At 41.0% G+C, this 19,222-nt stretch overlaps 1 protein-coding gene across 1 annotated transcript in view; it reads left to right on the forward strand.

Moving 5' to 3' along the window:
* Window positions 1-302: 302 nt before the first annotated feature.
* SLC28A3 (solute carrier family 28 member 3) overlaps window positions 303-19,222 on the forward strand; it is a 58,479-nt gene continuing 39,559 nt past the window's right edge. The window contains exon 1 of the mRNA XM_044264339.1: window positions 303-401. Coding sequence (XP_044120274.1) covers window positions 303-401 — 99 coding nt within the window. The remainder of the gene's footprint in view (window positions 402-19,222) is intronic.

Genomic DNA, 19,222 nt, shown 5'->3' on the forward strand with positions numbered 1-19,222 from the left:
ATCTCCCTCCTGACCATCGGGAAAGCATCCTTTTCTGTTCTGTGCTCTGTAAGAGTTTTCCTGAGTAAAAATGGGCCTGCAGTTCCAGGGCTAATCAGGAAGATAATGAGACGGGAGGATCCGAAAGCCTCCACGCCTTCCCTCTCTGGCTCCTGCTCCGCCCCACAGACTCTGGTTTACAAAAGTAAGCCAGTAAGCCCTGCCCAGGTTCCCACAAACAGCAGGTGGCATTCTGACATCAGCAGAGCCTGGGATCCTCTTCAGAGCTAACAAGGAACCTCTAGAGCAGACGTCTGAAAAGAATGCAGACCCCAGCCAATTCCAAGAGCAGCCACGATGTCCTGGAGCTGAAGAGTACGACAGCCCCCCCAACAGAGGGCTACAGCAACATGGGCTTCCAGGTGAGCCGACGGTTCCTCTTGTTTATGACAAAGTCATTGCAAATAATGCTCTTTCTAACCACCTTGGCAAGTTTCTGAAAGAAAGCAGCAGGCTTATGGAAATGCAGGAAGATTTTCTCAGGAAACACTTTAAACCTATTGTTTTTTTCCTTCTTGGGTTCTTCTTGGGCAGACAAACCTGAAAAGTCTCTTTTAATAGAACTTGTTTTGATCCCTGACTTGCCCTGTCACTTAGAAACAAGTCTGTCCTCTCTGGCTTTTGTTCTGGGCTCACGGGCCCTGACAGTAATTCCCAAAGAGCTGGAAAAAAAGGAAAGAATGGCGAGAATCCAGATGTTGGATGTAGGGAACACCTGAGGAGTTCTTCCTCTTACAGCAAGTCCCAAAGTCCCTGTCCCATGGCGGCCGCCCCAGTGCAGCCAGGTTAGGCAAACCAGTTTCATGTCATCAACCAAAACTCATTGAGTGATTAATGTCTCTGACCTCTGGACGGGGTGCTGCAGAGATCTAGAAGGTGTTCTGTCCCAGGGAATTACTGGGCTCTTCTGACTGGCTCTGGATGGGGATTTTTCAGGGATGTCCCTAGCTGTGTTTCCTTCCTTAAGCTGACACAAGAGCCACCAACAGGTGTCAGAAACCTCTTGGGATTCAGGGTCACCTCAGACAGGGTCACCTCAGACTCCTCACCTTAGACACTAGCAAAGAAACAAACAAGGAAAGTAAATGTCTTTGGCACAAGTTCTAAGTCTTCCACCCACAAATTACTGTAACTTCTCTGAGCTTCATTCAGTTGTCTATACGTAGTCACAGTGATCTTCATCTCATTGGTTACAAGTGTAAGGGAAGAGAAGTCATATCCTCTCCTCTTATATTCAGCACCTGAGGTCTGTGATTAAACTGAGAAATGGCAGATTAATCAGAGAAAGACGGACAAATTTTATTAGTATTTTTAATGTTGTGTTCATGCAACTTCACAGAAAAGAAGTGAAAAATCCAAAGAAAATTTCAAGACCCAGGGGTTTATATACCCTTTTAACAAAGGACAAAAAATTGTGGAAAAGTGATTAGACAAAAAAGAGAGAGAGAGAGAGAACTTAGGCTTTTAGGGCCAATAGTCTGTGGAGAAGTGAGTAGGAAATACATTAGAGAAACTTATGGAATATAAGGTTTGATATGAGGTTATGCAATCTTATCCCAGGACCATCTCTTTGTCCAGTTCTGTTACGGGAGATAAAAGAAAGTCATGTCCTGCTTGTAGACAGAGAGACAAAGACCGACGTGATCTTTTGGTGTCTGCTTTTTCTCAATTGCTTTCAGCTCAGAATAACTCTCAAACCAAAGTGGTATATTTCGGGATGGCATATCTTGATTCCCTTCATAAGAGTTAAATGAGAAAAAAGCCCAACTCCGAGGGCCTTTATGGTTCAAGAGAATGGAAGGGATAGAATGGAAGGGATAGAGTCAAAGTGAGTATGACAGCAAGACAAAGATGTCTGCAGAGGAGGGAGATCCACGTCACCCGCAACTGACAGCCTAGTCATTGGGACACACATCCACCAAAGGTAGCCCTGACTTCTATCCCTCATTCTCTTCTATCAAAACAAAACATCTCCAGAGCTCAAACCCAGCATCTCCAGGTCTCAAACCCAGCAGAATACCACACACCAACACCAACAAGCAGTGACCAGGTTATTTGTTCTAACTCTTGCTGTTTGACAAGAATTTCCAGAGGCACATATTTACTCAGCAAAACCATTAACTCCTCCCAGATAGGTCACTACTGGAAAGGGATACCAATTCAAGAAGGGATAATACACTATTCTTGCCCTCCAGGAGCAAAGCAGGCAGAATCGTAATATGATGTAAAATATGATGTTACTGTATATGATGTAAAAACAAAATATAATGCTAGAAGTCAGCACCAAGTGCATTGTAAATACATAAGCAAGTGGAGTTGGGCTGACCTGGGAGTCTCTCAGTTAGGGCTTCAAGGATGGGCAGGGATTCCCCAGTTGAACTGGGAGGGGTGTCAGCAGAACACTACAAGCAAAGAAAACTGTCTGCATAGTAGGCCCAGGAGCCTGAAAGAACATGTGTGCTCAGGATAGAGAAGATAAGCTGGGACTGGAGAGTAGGGACAGGGCCAGGGTGGCCCCAGATCACACAGCCTCCATGTGTGAAAAGGCATCGGGAAAGAATCCACCAGGATATACACTGCCAAGTTATTAAAATACTCTACTAGTCCTGCTGAGAGTGGACAAAATAGAAAGAGATTTGTGTGTGGTTGGGACAGCATTTAGGAGGTTAGGATGATAATCATGGTGGAAACCAGCTCTAGGCAGAAGTACCGATACTGATAGGAAGCCCCCTCGGCCATGGAATTAGCATTGAGTCAGGGTGACGTAAGGGCTTCTCTGGTTATTAATATCTCCATTTTCTTCTCTGTACGGTAGAGTAACAATATCATATCTTGAGGCTGAAAGAATCAAATGAGGTAATATATGTTAGGAAAAAAAAGCATGTAATATTTATTTTAAAAAACTGTTCTGTCCTAGTTTGTTCAGGTCATTGTAACAAAATACCACAGACTAGGTGGCATATACACAGAAAGTTATTTCTCATAGTTCTGAATCCTGGAAGTCCAAGATGGTGGCCGCAGAAGATTCAGTATCTGGTGAATGCCACTTCCTCATGGACAGTCATCTTCTTGGTGTGTCCTCACAAAGCAGAATGCACAAGGGAGCTCTCTGGAGTCTCTTTTATAAGGACACTGATCACCTCAAAGGCTCCACCTCTTAATACTGTCACATTGGGCATTAGATTTTCCAAAGAGGAAATTTTGGGGGGTTGGTGGGGAAACACTCAGACCATAGCAAGTGCTTAGCACACAGTGTGAACATAGTAACAGTAGCTCTTGGTGTTGGGGCAGGTTGAAGAGTGACCAAGTCAACATTTCTAGCTTGAGAGCTCAACTTAGAGGTTCCCTTCATGTAGACGGGAAATCCAGAAATAGGGTTGGAACAAGGAAGACCATGAGTTCATTTTGAAGCCTGGTGGATGAAATTAGGGTGACTCCCTACCCCTAGATGAAGATGGAGAGGAGGCAGGAAGCTCTAGGCATGCGTGCACCTGGGTCTGGAAGGGAACATGATGCGCTCAGGGGCCATTAGCACAGCGATGAGCCAGTGGCATGAATGAAATCAGCAAGAGGGAAACCTAGGGAGCCCCAGTGTTTTTTTTGTTTGTTTGTTTTGTTTTGTTTTGTTTTAATTTTTTAAATTTATTTTCAGCGTAACAGTATTCATTGTTTTTGCACCACACCCAGGGCTCCATGCAATCCATGCCCTCTCCAATACCCACCACCTGGTTCCCCCAACCTCCCATCCCCCGCTCCTTCAAAACCCTCAGATTGTTTTTCAGAGTCCATAATCTTTCATGGTTCACCTCCCCTTCCAATTTCCCTCAACTCCCTTCTCCTCTCTAACTCCCCTTGTCCTCCATGCTATTTGTTATGCTCCACAAATAAGTGATACCATATGATAATTGACTCTCTCTACTTGACTTATTTCAGCATAATCTCTTCCAGTCCCGTCCATGTTGCTACAAAAGTTGGGTATTCATCCTTTCTGATGGAGGCATAATACTCCATCGTGTATATGGACCACATCTTCCTTATCCATTCGTCTGTTAAAGGGCATCTTGGTTCTTTCCACAGTTTGGCGACTGTGGCCATTACTGATATAAATATTGGGGTACAGAAGGCCCTTCTTTTCACTACATCTGTTTCTTTGGGGTAAATACCCAGTAGTGCAATTGCAGGGTCATAAGGAAGCTCTATTTTTAATTTCTTGAGGAATCTCCACTGTTCTCCAAAGTGGCTGCACCAACTTGCATTCCCACCAACAGTGTAAAAGGGTTCTCCTTTCTCCACATCCCCTCCAACGCATGTTGTTTCCTGTCTTGTTAATTTTGGCCATTCTAACTGGTGTAAGGTGGTATCTCAATGTGGTTTTAATTTGAATCTCCCTGATAGCTAGTGATGATGAACATTTTTTCATGTGTCTGATAGCCATTTGTATGTCTTTATTGGAGAAGTGTCTGTTCATATCTTCTGCCCATTTTTTGATATGATTGTCTGTTTTGTATGTGTTGAGTTTGAGGAGTTCTTTATAGATCCTGGATATCAACCTTTTGTCTACACTATCATTTGCAAATATCTTCTTCCGTTCTGTGGGTTGCCTCTTTGTTTTGTTGACTGTTTCCTTTGCTGTGCAGAAGCTTTTGATCTTGATGAAGTCCCAAAAGTTCATTTTCGCTTTTGTTTCCTTTGCCTTTGGAGACATATCTTGAAAGAAGTTGCTGTGGCTGATATCGAAGAGGTTACTGCCTATATTCTCCTCTAGGATTCTGATGGATTCCTGTCTCACATTGAGATCTTTTATCCATTTTGAGTTTATCTTTGTGTACAGTGTAAGAGAATGGTCGAGTTTCATTCTTCTACATATAGCTGTCCAGTTTTCCCAGCACAATTAATTGAAGAGACTGTCAAATGTTTACTCTGCCTAGAGCAATCTATACTTTTAATGCCATTCCGATCAAAATTCCACCGGTATTCTTCAAAGAGCTGGAGCATATAATCCAAAAACTTGTATGGAATCAGAAGAGACCCCAAATCACTAAGGAAATGTTGAAAAGCAAAAATAAAACTGGGGCATAATGTTACCTGATTTCAAGCTTTACTACAAAGCTGTGATCACCAAGACAGCATGGTACTGGCATAAAAACAGACACATAGACCAGTGGAACAGAGTAGAGAGCCCAGATATGGGCCCTCAACTCTATGGTCAAATAATCTTCAACAAAACAGGAAAAAATATATAGTGGAAAAGAGCCCCAGTGTCAAAGAGAATGAAGCAGAGAGGCCATGGGGAGAGAAGGAGAAGGAACATCAGGAGAGAGAAGCGTCTGGGGAAGCCAAGGGAAAAGAGAACCACAACATGAGCAGCAAAGACAAGTTCATTCGATTTGCCAACCAAGAGGTCACTGGTGACCGGGGGTGTGGATAGGGGCAGTTTGTGTTATGAGTCGGAGCTGAGAAAAGGGGAAAATAAGGGAAGGGAGGATGTTCCTTCTCCTGATGGAGAGCAGAGTGGTGAAGAGAGAGACAGACTCAAGGGAGGCAAGTTTGGGGCTGTAAACAGGGGAAAAGAAATCTCATTGTGAAATATAGCATGCAGAAAAACACACAAAATCAAATAGACAACTTATTATAAAGTGCCATCCATGTCAAGAAACAAGGCATCACCATCCCTCAGCTCAGACGCCCCAACCCCACACATCTGCCATAGCTGCCACTCGCCCCTGGGGGTGACAATGATCCCAACTTTATAGTAATCATTTCTCTGCTTTGTTTAATATCTTAACTTATAATTATGAATCCCCAAGCATTGTTTTTGTCCATTTTTAAACTTTTTGTAAATAGAAAATTACAAGAGATTTCTTTGCTTATTTTAAAACATTTATATGGAATTGGGCAAGAGGAATCATTCTGTATCTGACTTCTTGTGCTCAGTTTTTTGTTTCTGAGACTCAGCCATGCTGTTGCATGTAACAGGAGTTCATCCAATTTCATTGATATACAGTATTCTCCATAAACATTGCACAATTTATCTATTTTATTGTTGGTGGACATTTATGTCATTAAGCTTGGAGCTTTTAGGAGCTTCTACAAAGGCAGCTATAAATACTCTTTGACATGTCTCCTGTTGCGCATGTAACCAATATATTTGGTGTTATGTTTAGGAGTAGAATTGCTAGGTCATTGGGAATGCACATATATTTTCAACTTTAGCAATAATGCCAAACTGGTTTCCCAAGTGGTTTTACCAATTTACACTTCCATCCACAGAGTGTGAGTTCCTTTTACTCCAGAGCCTCACCATATTTATCTGGCTTTTTAATTTCAGTGATTCTGATAAATGTATAGTAAGTGCTGTTTAACAGGGAGGTTTCGTTTTCATTTTCCTTTGTTACTGGCCACTAGATGCCAACTTTATGAAATACTTGTTCAAGTTTCTCACCTGTTTTCTCTACTGGATTTTGTCTTTTCTTTACTGATTTGGAAAGAGTTCATTAAATGTTCTGAATACAAACCCTTTTTCAGTTACATGCTTTCCAAATACTTTCTACCACCCTTAAGCTGTCTTTCACTCTGTAATAGTTGGGTACACAAAAGGTAGTTATAGTGTGGTCCCATTTATCAAGTGTTTCTGTTTTATATATCCTGTTTATATATCCATCTTTTTCTGCCTTGAAAGATCATAAAAATACTCTCCCATATTTCCCAAAAACTCGTTGCTGCCTTCTACATTGAGGACTCTAGTCCTCTAGTCTAGAGGTCATCTAAGTGCAAGAATTATTTGGCACAGACCATTTGAATAGAGAAGTTCTGAGGTTGGAAGTAATTATGTAAAGAGGAAGAGCACTGTTTCCCTCTAACCCCCTGGATGATGGCCACATGAATCACACCAGGTGGTTGAATAGGTTTCCACTAACGCAACAGAGCAAACACATGGCAATAATTGCCTTTGTGAAGGAAGTTAAAAAAAATTATCTCTTTTCCTCAAATCAGATCATACCTAGACTTATTTCTAACAGCCTAGATGGCTAGAACCCAAGGCTCTTCCATGACACCTCAGAGGGGATGGATTTAGGGATTCAGGTTTTTTTTTTTTTTTTTTACATATTTTCAGTCTCTTAATTTAAAATGAAGGTGGTAGCACCTACTGACCCATTTCATCCAGACATTGTTGATGTTGATGAGAAGCCCTGGATGCTAGCTGAGCTGTCATTGGTCAAAATGAAAAAAAACAAAGGTGAGAATATTTGGAATTTTACATAGAACAGATTATTGTGAGCAGGTGCCCCAAGTCTCCATCAGGCTACAGAAGTTTGGGATTCTGTCTTCAGACTGCAGATTTAGACATTGTACAGTATGATTTTCACTCAAACCAGAGATCTGGATTTGGAGACACCTAATTCTATTCCACACATGGCCTAAGGTATTTGACCCAGAAGTCGCTTATAGCCTTGGCATGCCTAATTGTTCTTTCTTTTTCCTGGAAGGGAATTTAAAAAGAGAGAGAGAAAAAAAAGAAAAGAAAGGGGAAAAAAAGAAAAAGATGGTATGCGTGTCTTACAGCTTCTGGAAGTAAAATAAAGACAGAGGTTTCTTCGGAAAATGCTGTGAGTCACATGGTTAAAGACCCTCCTGTCGGTGTTCAGGAACAAAGTAGATGATGCGCAGGAACGGTGCCACTGTGAAGCAGGAAAATGTTACCTGAAGACTTCTCAGTGTTCCTTGCAGTCTCCTGATTCTGTAAATTCAAAGCTTTGTTTGTTACCCTTCCAAGAGTCAAAACTCTTTGACATAAAGCATGACATTTATTGATTCAACAAAAATGTATCAACACTGTACCAGGCATCATGCAAAAAGCTGGGAACAGCAACCATTTGGTTAAAATTAGTCAACAATGGCAAATCGGCACAACATAGTCTGTAAAAAGCGCTATTCATGACATGAAAAAGTGGTCTCACCTAGACTGGGAGGTGGGGAATATTTCCCAAATGCTTGCATTCATTCATTCATTCAACAAACACACACACACACATGTGTGTGTATATGTGTGTGTGTATATATATATACATATATGTGTATATATATATATAATGTTTTTTTAAGATAGATTTATTTATTTAAGAGAGAGAGCTCTGGAGGCAGGGAGGGGCAGAGGGAGAGACACAGAGAGAGAGAATCTCAAACAGACCCCTTGAGTGTGGAGCCCTACACCAGGCTCAATCTCACAACTCTGAGCTCATGGCTTGAATCAAAATCAAGAGTCAGACGCTTAACTGACTGAGCCACCCAGGTGGCCCCCAACAAATACATATATTGAGCACCTACTGCATGGGTGCTAGGCAGAAGGAAATACCAAGTATGGCACAAATAATTCCCTAAGCTACCATGTCAAAAATTATTGGTTCCCATCTCACACTACGCGAAGAAACTAAAGCCCTGAGTGGGAAGGTATGAGATGCATGTGCAGGGAACAGAAAATGTTGTAAAGAGAGAGCCAGATGGACGAGAGGCCAGTTCTGATTCACCTCAAGGCTCTTTGCTGATTTCAAAATCTTGGTCCCAAGAATCTAAGACCAATGATAAGTTTAGGTTTTAAACTGAGTTTTTATACTCTGCAGACTCAGGAACATTCTAGAATAAACTATCCAGCCAGATTATAAGGAATGGTATAAACTCCTCCGTGAAACATGGTCAGAAAACAGCCCATAAAGGTGAGGCAATGCTTTTTGCACCATGAGACAGTGTCAGCCATAGCTTAAAAGGGGACAAGACAGGCATATCTGCTCCCCTCTGGACTATCTAGCTGCTTTACTCCCTCCACCTGCTCAACTTCGGGAGCATAGCATAGTTCCAGACAGCACAATCTACAAAGTTGTGCAGCTATCCAGCCCCCGACCCCATGGGTCCTACTTCCCTGTCAGCGTCCCTCCCTTTGAATTATATTACCTTTGACAACTTTTCTAACTTTTTATTTTTCTACTTCAAAATGCTGCATCCTAGTTTCTCCTCCATCTGAATCCATTAGTTGAGAAATATTTGCAAGGAGGAAGTTGGTTAGAGGCTGCTGGTCTAACTTGCACCATCAGGAAGGTTTGAAATAGAAATTATGTAATTGAGGGCCAGACCCATTCAGAAAGAGCAGGTGGGAGCAAAGGTCTTGGTCCATGGTATGTTGGATCCAGCGAGGAAGGGAGAGAGAGACAAAGACACACACAAAATCAACAAGAGACATTTCCAGGAGTCAGCAAAATTAGGCTTCCTGTTGACCCACATGGCTATTTCCTCGTTCCTCCTCAGAGCGTGAGGTCTTGAGGTCAGAGAAGAAGGAAGAAAGAAGTAGGAGGGGAGGAATTTAAAAGGCACAGGTGTAATAAGAAGTGGTCTGTAATAGTCCAAGAACTGACTGTACTGCGTGTGACTTTGAACTTGGCTGGAGATAACAAGGGGCCCCTTCTTAAGGAGGAAGTGGAGAAGGAAGAAAGGGATGAGCTTTCGAGAAAAACCACACTGGGGTGGGGTGTGGGGTTAAACACAGATACTAAGGTTAAAAGTCACATATTGAATCATTATGAGAAGGGAGAAACATAGGTTGTCTGGGTCAAGAGTTGAGGTTTCCACGCCACACTACCGGGACTGCCATTTAGGCAAGTTACCTAACTTCCATATCTATTTCCCCATCCAAAAATAGGCTCTGATACCCTACACCCACAGGACTATGGGGAGATTGGTAGAAAGCACTAGCACCTCCCAAATGCTCAAGTATCAGGGACCATTAACCAAATCATTTAGGTGCTATTTTGGTGCAGGGGCCAAACCAAGCTTTGAAATCCACGTGTGAAGTCTGCCTCTTCATATAGCAGATACTGGAATCAACTGATGGGAAACTACTGAAGACACCAACAGGCAACTTTCAATTGTTTTAATGTCAACCAAATGTGAACGTCAAGCCCCTTGGGTCCCTGCCAGACTGAGAGACCTTGCCTCCCAGCATCTGTGTCTCTTCAATAGGCCTTTTTAAAGTTACTGTTCAAATACTTTGGTTCATTCTGATCCATTTCTAATTTAGTCAACTGCATCTCTAAAAAATATTTTACAGACTCCAAATTTATTCCATGTGTTTCTAATTAATTTATATTCATTTAGTCAGTGCTCTTTGGAAAGATGTTCTCGATTTTAAGAATCGTCAAAAAGCAACGTTTTTCCAAATGTAAGCAAATTCAAATGTGTACGGCACAGTGATTTTTCTCTTTAATGCCTAACTACCAACCGTTCTGGCATGAAATAGTCTGGTTCAAGGTAAGATTAATACTTAGGAAGTGACCATGATTTCCCAAAATAGCACAAGAGTAAGGCAGACCTGAGAAACCAAGGCTTCATCCTGGAGGTGATTCAGACTTTGGCATCAAATGCATTTTCATAAAAAAAGAGCTCTAGTATCACCCTTGATCCCTTTAGACAAGACTAGAGATTTGCCTACTAAAAACAAATCAAAGCAGGAAATGAGAATAAGAAGAATTTTAGTTTCAATTGATAGAGTCAAAGGAATTATATCCTTGTTTCTTTATTTTTTTTCTCAACTGTAAGAAGACATTTAGCTGTTAAGAACATTTCTATTTCTCCCTTGACTAAAAGGGTTGCATCTTTGCAATTTTAGACACTGCTAAGTTCATTCTAATTAATTTGTAAAAGCACTACAATGTGTAGGAGCTGAACTTTTTAAGTCTTTATCATGACTATAGTAAAATAATTACTATATGTGTAACTTTATGGTTGACCGCTTCTCTTCTAAATTCCATAAGAAAAGGGGCAGTGTGGAGATTCCTCAAGAAATTAAAAATAGAGCTTCCCTACGACCCTGCAATTGCACTCCTGGGTATTTACCCCAAAGATACAGATGTCGTGAAAAGAAGGGCCATCTGTACCCCAATGTTTATAGCAGCAATGGCCACAGTCGCCAAACTATGGAAAGAACCAAGATGCCCTTCAACGGATGAATGGATAAGGAAGATGTGGTCCATATACACTATGGAGTATTATGCCTCCATCAGAAAGGACGAATATCCAACTTTTGTAGCAACATGGACGGGACTGGAAGAGATTATGCTGAGTGAAATCAGTCAAGCAGAGAGAGTCAATTATCATATGGTTTCACTCATTTGTGGAGCATAACCAATAGCATGGAGGACAAGGGGCGTTAGAGAGTAGTAGGGAATTTGGGTAAATTGGAAGGGGAGGTGAACCATGAGAGACTATGGACTCTGAAAAACAGTCTGAGGGGTTTGAAGTGGCGGGGGGGTGGGAGGTTGGGGTACCAGGTGGTGGGTATTATAGAGTGCACAGCTTGCATGGAGCACTGGGTGTGGTGAAAAAATAATGAATACTGTTTTTCTGAAAATAAATAAATTGGGAAAAAAATAAAAATAAAAATAAAAAAAAATAAAAAATAAAACCACAAAAAAAAAAAAAAGAAAAAGAAAAGGGGCCATATATGCAGCGCTCGGCAACAACATTCTCTAGCCCATAGTAGATGCATAAGAAATTATTTGTTAGAGGACTAAACGAGAATGCCTAAGACAGAACCCTGAGGAACTGTATGTAACATTAAGGGTTGAGTAGAAAGGCTGATAGGGTCCAGGAAAGGGAGAAGTATGGGTGGGAGGAGGAAACTAACCATGTGTAATATCACAGAAGCCAAGAACAAGACTATTTTAAGGAGGAAGTGGCCCATTGTGTATGACGAAAACTGGATTTAAGGACATGAAAACCATCGGTGACTTTGGCAGGGGTGATTTCCATAGAGTAGTAGCAGTGAAAGCCATACTGGAATGGGTCAAAGACCAAATGAGGCAAGAAAATAGAACCTTAGTCCATTGGGGCTTCTACAACAAAACACCACAGTCTGGGCAGCTTATAAACAACAGACACTTATTTCTCACAGCTCTGAAGGCTAGAAGTCCAAGATTGAGACACCGGCATGGTTATTTTCTCGTGAGGGCCCTCTTCCTGGTTCATAGCCAACGTCTTCTTCCTATGGTCCTCATAGAGTGGAAGGGGCTACAGTCTCTGCCGGACCTCCCTTGTAAGGGCACTACTCCCATTCCTGCGGGCTCCACCCTCATGACTTAAGCACCTCCCAAAGGCCCCATCTCCTAACACCCTCATCTCTGGGGGTTAGAATTTCAACATGATGAATTAATTATAGGGGCACACAAATACTGACCATAGCAACCTGTAAGTTCAGACAGAAGACTGGTTTTTAAAAGGAGGAGAAAGGATGTTTCTCTATGAATTCTTGGTTTCACAGCAATGAAAAACTGATACGGTTGCAAATATCAGAGAAGCAGGGGAAGGAAGTGTTAAGTAGAGTAGTGTGAGGAAAAGTACAGAGCATTGTATCTGGCTCAGTAAGTAAGGAGTCCAGGTATTGTCATATTATTGCTCTAAGAATAGCTTGTCCAAGCTGAAATCACACATTATCAAATACAAAGTAAGAGATGCATCAGGAGGAAGATGGGCACCGAAACCTTCTCCCCAGACCTGAGACAGACAGAGCACCTTCTAGTCAACCAACCAAGAGCAGGTGGAACTGCTTCTTGAAATGGATATGAAAGATGCAAAAGAACCCTCACTACACTGAGTTAATATATACAAGTACAGGAAAAACTTGGTATCTGTTGCAAATACCTCTAAATGCGATTTACATCCATGGCATCGAAATGAAGATAGTTATTAGAACTTGCAACTGGACCCTGTTAGGTTTTTGGGGTTTTTTTTTTTTCATATTCTTTAAAGTGTTGATAAAGATGCATATAAACTATCACAAATTAATTTTAATATTTTAATAACTGGATTTCAATACCATTGGCTCCCATTTAGTATTACATATGCAATTTTATGTATTTTAAAACATTCTCCCATCCAAGTACTAACCAGGTTCGACCCTGCTTAGCTGTAATTTAAAACATTCTGAAGGAGCCCATAGGCTTCAGCCACTGTCCTGGTTTGGGACACTTCCCTGAAGTTGCACATAGCTTCAATCACAGTGGCAGAATTTAATTATAGCCACAGGAAGGTTAGAAATGCAACTTTATTCTGGGAAATCTTGGGCCCCACTAAAATTCAGAGCCCTATATTTAAAGGAAATAGAGAAGGGGCACCTGGATGTCTCGATTGGCTGTCCTACTCTTGATTTTGGTTCAGGTCATGATCTCAAGGTCATGATATCAAGCCCTATGTCTGGCTGCCTGCTGAGTGTGGAGTCTGCTTGGAATTTTCTCTTTCTCTCCTGCTGCCTCCCCCCTGCTCGCTCTCTCTCTCTCTCTCTCTCTTTAAAAAGAAGGGGGGGAGAAAGGAAGTAGAGAAGAACGGGTATTAGGGACAACTAGCAGTCTTGGTAATATTTCCTACTGAGGTTATAGAATTCAACGGATGTTAATCGTATCATATTATTTATTGTTTGGGTCTTCCGTATCCTTACTTTTGCCCATTTGATCTGTCATAGACTGAAAGAGTTCTATCAACCTCTTTCTAGATGTGTTTCTAGGTATTTCTCCCTCAGTTTCCTCTACATTAATCTATGCCATTTGTACACAGAGAGTCATGCTTCTCAGAGTGTGAGATTATACTCTGATCATTGTTTCTCTTGGAACATGTTAATTGCTTTTTTTAATCCTATATTCAGACTTGGTCAGTTAAGATCATAGACATTGCATGTTATATCTTTCTGAGTCACTGAGTCACTTCCAGTACAGATCCTCCTCAATTTACAATGGGGTTATGCCTCAATAAACCAATCATGAGTTGAAAGTATTGTATGTCAAGAATGTATTTCATATACCTAATCTACCAAACATTATAGCTTAGCCTAGCCTACCTTAAAGGTGCTCAGATCACCTACATTAGCTTACAGTTGAGCAAAATCTTCTAACACAAATCCTATTGTACAACAAAGTGTCGAATATCTCATGTAACATACTGAATACTGTAAAGTGAAAAACAGTGGTTGCATGGGTACGGAACAGTTTTAAGCATATCAGTTGTTGACCCTAGCGATCTCATGGCCGACCAGGCAAGACCCAGCATCACAGGCAAGGATCATACTCCATATCACTAGCCCAAGAAGAGGTCAAAATTCAAAATTCAAAGTACAGTTTATGCTAAGTGCATAATACTTTCACAACATCATAAATTTGAAAGATATCACGGGATATGGCTGTGTTTATTTGTTATTCGCTCTAATTCAATCAAACCTATTGATCTGCCAGATGGGTTTATTTGTTCTTAGTTCCTCTCAGCATAATTGATATTATGCTTTGTAAAAATCTTTTCACTGTTTGTGTTTTTTTTATTTTTGTTTGGTTTCTTCTGAAGACTTTTGTTTTCTTTTAATGATTCCTTTTATAACAAGCTTAAGATTATAAGTAATCATGAAAGTAATATATTTTCTAACTTCTTTTATTTTCTTTCCTTCTCTTTCATCACTTGATTTTAGTTGAATATATATTTAAGCATTTACCTTTCTCCCTTAAACACTTCTGCTTATCATCTCTTTCATTTCCCAGAAATTAAAAGATAAGAAAATTGGCATACTCACCCTAACTTCTACTTTTTCTTTCCCTTCTCCTTCAAGTAAGTTTTCTGAGTATTTTTCTACATTGTCAGGGGTTAAAATATTAAAATTTGTTCTGGAATCTTAATCCCTGGATTTAGGTTTTAATTTATTAAATAGATTCAAAACATACTATCATTCCTTTTGCCATAATTTCTCATTAATCTTTTGTTTGGCTGTTCCTCTAGTCTTTTCTCTGAGAAAATCATGGAAACCATGTTCTTTGAGTACATTCAGGCTTCAATTTATTTTTATAAATCTTATCATTACAAACCTTCCTCTGATTTTTCTTACTGGATCTAGAACTGTGCCTTTCCTTACCTTCTTATACTTAGGGGTTCCATTTGCCCCTGGCTCACAAAGATCACGAGGGGAGAATGTCATCTGTGCTCTGTGGCCCTGCCTCCACACACCCAATTCAAAGCTCCCTTCAGAGCATTCAAAGGTGACAGAGAATTGTGCCAGAGAAGTGTGACAAACCACAAGCGGTCTCCTTAATCCAGTCCATAACCCCACACAGGCCTACAAGAAAAACAGGACCGTCTCAGGGAGGAACGGTCTAGCTAGAGCTCATGAACTACATTAAGGATTCCACAAACCTGAGACTTGAGTCAGAAGGCCACCTGAGCCAAGAGGGTCATGTGTAACAGGCAAAGAGCAAAGGCTTCTGGGATATGGCCTTTGAAAATGCATTCGTTCCAAGACAAACCCCATGTAATTTAGAGGAAACGTTATAGAGAAAATAGCCTTAAAATAGTTGACATTTGTAGGTTTTCATTTTTTTTTAAGATTTTATTAATTTATTTGTCAGAGAGAGAGAGGAGAGAGCACAAGCAGGCGGAGCAGCAGGTAGAGGGAGAAGCAGCTCCCTGTTGAGCAGGGAGTCCGATATGGGGCTCGATCCCAGGACTCTGGGATCATGACCTGAGCTGAAGGCAGAGGCTTAACAAACTGAGCCACCCAGGCGCCCAACATTTGTAGGTTTTTAAATGTAGAAAGTAAATAAATAAAGGGGGAGCTACATTCCCAAACAATGTGAAGAGATCAGATTCACCAAACAGATGTTGACTTTTCCATGCCAAATTTCAACCATAGAAGAAAAGTGGTTACAAATGCCTGAAAGCCAGCAAATAAGTAGCAAACTCAACTATAAAATTAATATAAAAGTCAACCGACAGAAGTCAATTTCTATATGTGGCACTGGGTAGGTGATGAATACTACTCTCCTACACAGTGGTGAATACGCCCTCAAAAAATTAAGCCTGGATGTGAACCCAGAAATGACAATGGACCCAGCCTTTCATCATAATGTAACACCAATTAATATAGATAATTTGTCAATGTTCCTGAAAACGGTCATCCTAACATTCATGGTGAGCCATTTCCTTTGATCTCTTTATGTTGCATTTTGGAATTTTAAGTCACTATTTCAAACAGCTGCTCCAATCTAGTCCCATTTCATGTTCTTAGAAATGGACACAGAAAGGTTAAGTCAATCACTTGAAGCTTAAAAAAAAATGGAGGTGTATTTCTGACACCTTCATTTCGGCATCTATGGTTTAGAATATTAGAACATATAGTAACCCTCTTGGAGAAATAGAGAAAGCAGTCCTGTACCATTTTGTCTCTCCTCAGTTGGAGGGACATGATTTTAGCTGCACTATAATGAGCTCAAACAGCCCCCAGAAATATCCTTCTGTTGCAAAACAGTTACCAAACACTTCCATGCCTGCCATTGTGTTATACTAATGGTATCCAGCAGAGAACAGGGGACAGAGAATCCGGTTTCTCAGCTTAGAGTCTAGGGGTATAATACAGATTTACACAGTTCCAAGTTTTCCAAATGGTATCATATTCCCATTTTTGCCACTGGTCTTGGGATTTGAACATCTATAGCAATTTCTCAGGCATCACTCCTCAGAATGTATCCCACTGACTGCTTCTAGGAAGATTGCCTCAAAGATGTACAGAAATGTGGAGATAGATAGGTAGAAGGATAGATGATAGATATAGCTAGATAGATCGATGCATACATACAGATATATATAGACAGACAGATAGACATATACACACATAATAAAATTAGCAACTCTCATCATCAGTCTAAATCTGTTTTGGTGGTATAAATCCTTCCGGCCAAGGTAGATTAGCAAACACTTCACAAAACTTGCTGTGAAGTGTCAAGCTCTAGAACAAGGTACCATACCAACTCCTCAGAGTCCTTATGAACATATTTGCCTGAAGGTACCCCAGGCTCAAGCCCATCACAGCCCCCTCAGCAAGAAGTCAGAGTGCACCAGGCCGAGCAGTGTCTGCAAAAAAAAAAGTCAGAGAAAGGCTCCCCGGCAGGAGACTCACCCTAACCACAAAAACTGAGAAATGGAAGCCACATGGTGCAATCAGGGCCACCCCTGGGAGGCCGACTACCCTGTTGGAAAAAATGACCACCAAAGCCTAGGTATAGTTGAAAAGTAGCCACAGGTATCTTTCAGCACCTCTGCCATTTCTATCTAGTCTTTTTTTTTTTTTTTTTTAGTGTATACAATGTTACATAATGATACACAATGTTACACTAGTTTCAGGTGTACAAACATAGGGATTCTGCAAGTTTCTATATCATACTATACTTGCAAGCATAGCTACCATTTGTCTCCATACAATGCTATTATAATACATTGACCCTATGCTGTACTTTTTATGCCCGTGACTTATTCATTCCATAACTGGAAGCCTGTCTCCCCCTCCTCTTCACCCATTTCATCCAACTGCCCCCCACTCTGGCAACCAGCAGTTTGTTTTCTGTATTTATGGGTCTCATTCTGCTTTTTGTTTATTTATTTGTAGGGGTTTTTGATTCCATGTATAAGTGAAATCATACAGTATTTGTCTTTCTCCCCCTGACTTATTTCACTAGCATAATACCCTCTATGTCCATCCATGTTGTCCCAAACGGCACGATCTCATCCTTTTTTATAGCGATATATTGTGAGATATTCCACTCACTATCAATACAGACCCCATCTTCTTTATCCATTTATTTATTGATGGACACTTAGGCTGTGTCCATGTCTTGGCTATTGTGAATAATGCCGTAGTAAACATAGGGGTGCATATATCTTTTTGAGTTTTTGTTTTCTTCAGATAAATATCCAGAAGTGGAATTGATGGATCTTCTGGTAGTTCTGTTTTTAATTTTTTGAGGAACTTATACACTCTGTTCCAGAGTGGCTGCACCAATTTGCATTTCCACCAACAATGCACAAGGGTTCCTTCTTCTCCACATCCTCGCCAACACTTCTTATGTCCTGCCTTTTTCATTCTAGCTATTCTGACTGGTCTTTTAATATCTAGAGTTCAAATCAGGTCTTGATGGAGGGGAATTTAATCTGTAGGTGAACCTCTATCCTTTTAGATATTCCTGAAGCCAAAGTGTCCTGGCCCAAGGTTCAAACTCTACAGGCTTGTTACAGTTTGGGTTGGACAGTGAGTCCAGATCCCATTTTGGATATTCCGGTTGTATAACCTGAGTCACACCATCCATTTATCTCTGCTTTAGATTCTTCATCTGTCAAAATGGAGATCACAGGACTTTAAAGAGTTTATGTGTCCTGTACCTACTACATATTATATCGATGCAGGTGCAAAGAAAAGCAAAAGCCAAAAGTAACAAGGGAGAAGCTTATTTCCCGCAGATAAAAGTAGGATGTGGGGAGTACAGAACTGGAGTGGAAGCATTGCTCAAGGTTTGCAGAGCCCCGAGTACCCTGCAGCTTCCCACTCTGGCGTCCCCAGGATGGGGCCCTGGCATTCATGGCCCGGCTGGAACCGTCCACACACAAGGCAGCAGAACGTAGGGAAAAATGAAAGGGGAAAGGAGCATCTGCCAGCCATCCCTTAAAGATTATTCCCGAGCTGCCCTACTCAGGGTACCACATCTATTTATATTTTGATTGGCCAGAATTTAGCTGTAAGTGGAAATGTAGCCTCTTTTCAAGGTGGCTGTCTGTTCAACTACAATTCTGTAGAAGGGAAATACCATAAATAGATTTGGGGTGGTTTCAGTAATTTCTCAGGTTTTAGAAGTTGTGTTTAGAAACTGGGTGAAAGGAGTAAATTAATAATTTTAAAAAGAAAAGAAAACCTCTGTCCATCTGTACTCCCTGCAACACTCACTGGGGACGTATGGAAAATGTGGCATCGAAACCCAGGCACAAAGGACTCCAGGCTCAAGGATCTGCCCTTCAGAGAGTCTCAGGCCAGAATTGAGTACACTCAGCAAATAACACTAACTAGAGAAATTAAGTACCATGCTGTCAGCTGCTTGGAAATACTCATACACAACACCGCAACACTGTCACCCGCTCAGTGGAGTGACAAGCTCCAGAACACAATATTGTTTGTAGCGCAGTGTCCTAAGATAGGCAGTCTTTTGTATGAATGTATCTACTTAATCTGAATTGCTAAGTAGATGTAAAGAAACAAGGAGCTAAGGAGTCATTATGGACCACCCCTTCAGGCCCTCGGACTCCAATCTGAAAAGAAGCAATAAAACAAAGCCAAGCAATGTCTCAAGGG

The sequence above is a fragment of the Neovison vison genome, chromosome 9 (genome assembly GCF_020171115.1).
Source record: "Neovison vison isolate M4711 chromosome 9, ASM_NN_V1, whole genome shotgun sequence".
In the NCBI taxonomy this organism is placed as follows: Eukaryota; Metazoa; Chordata; class Mammalia; order Carnivora; family Mustelidae; genus Neogale; species Neogale vison.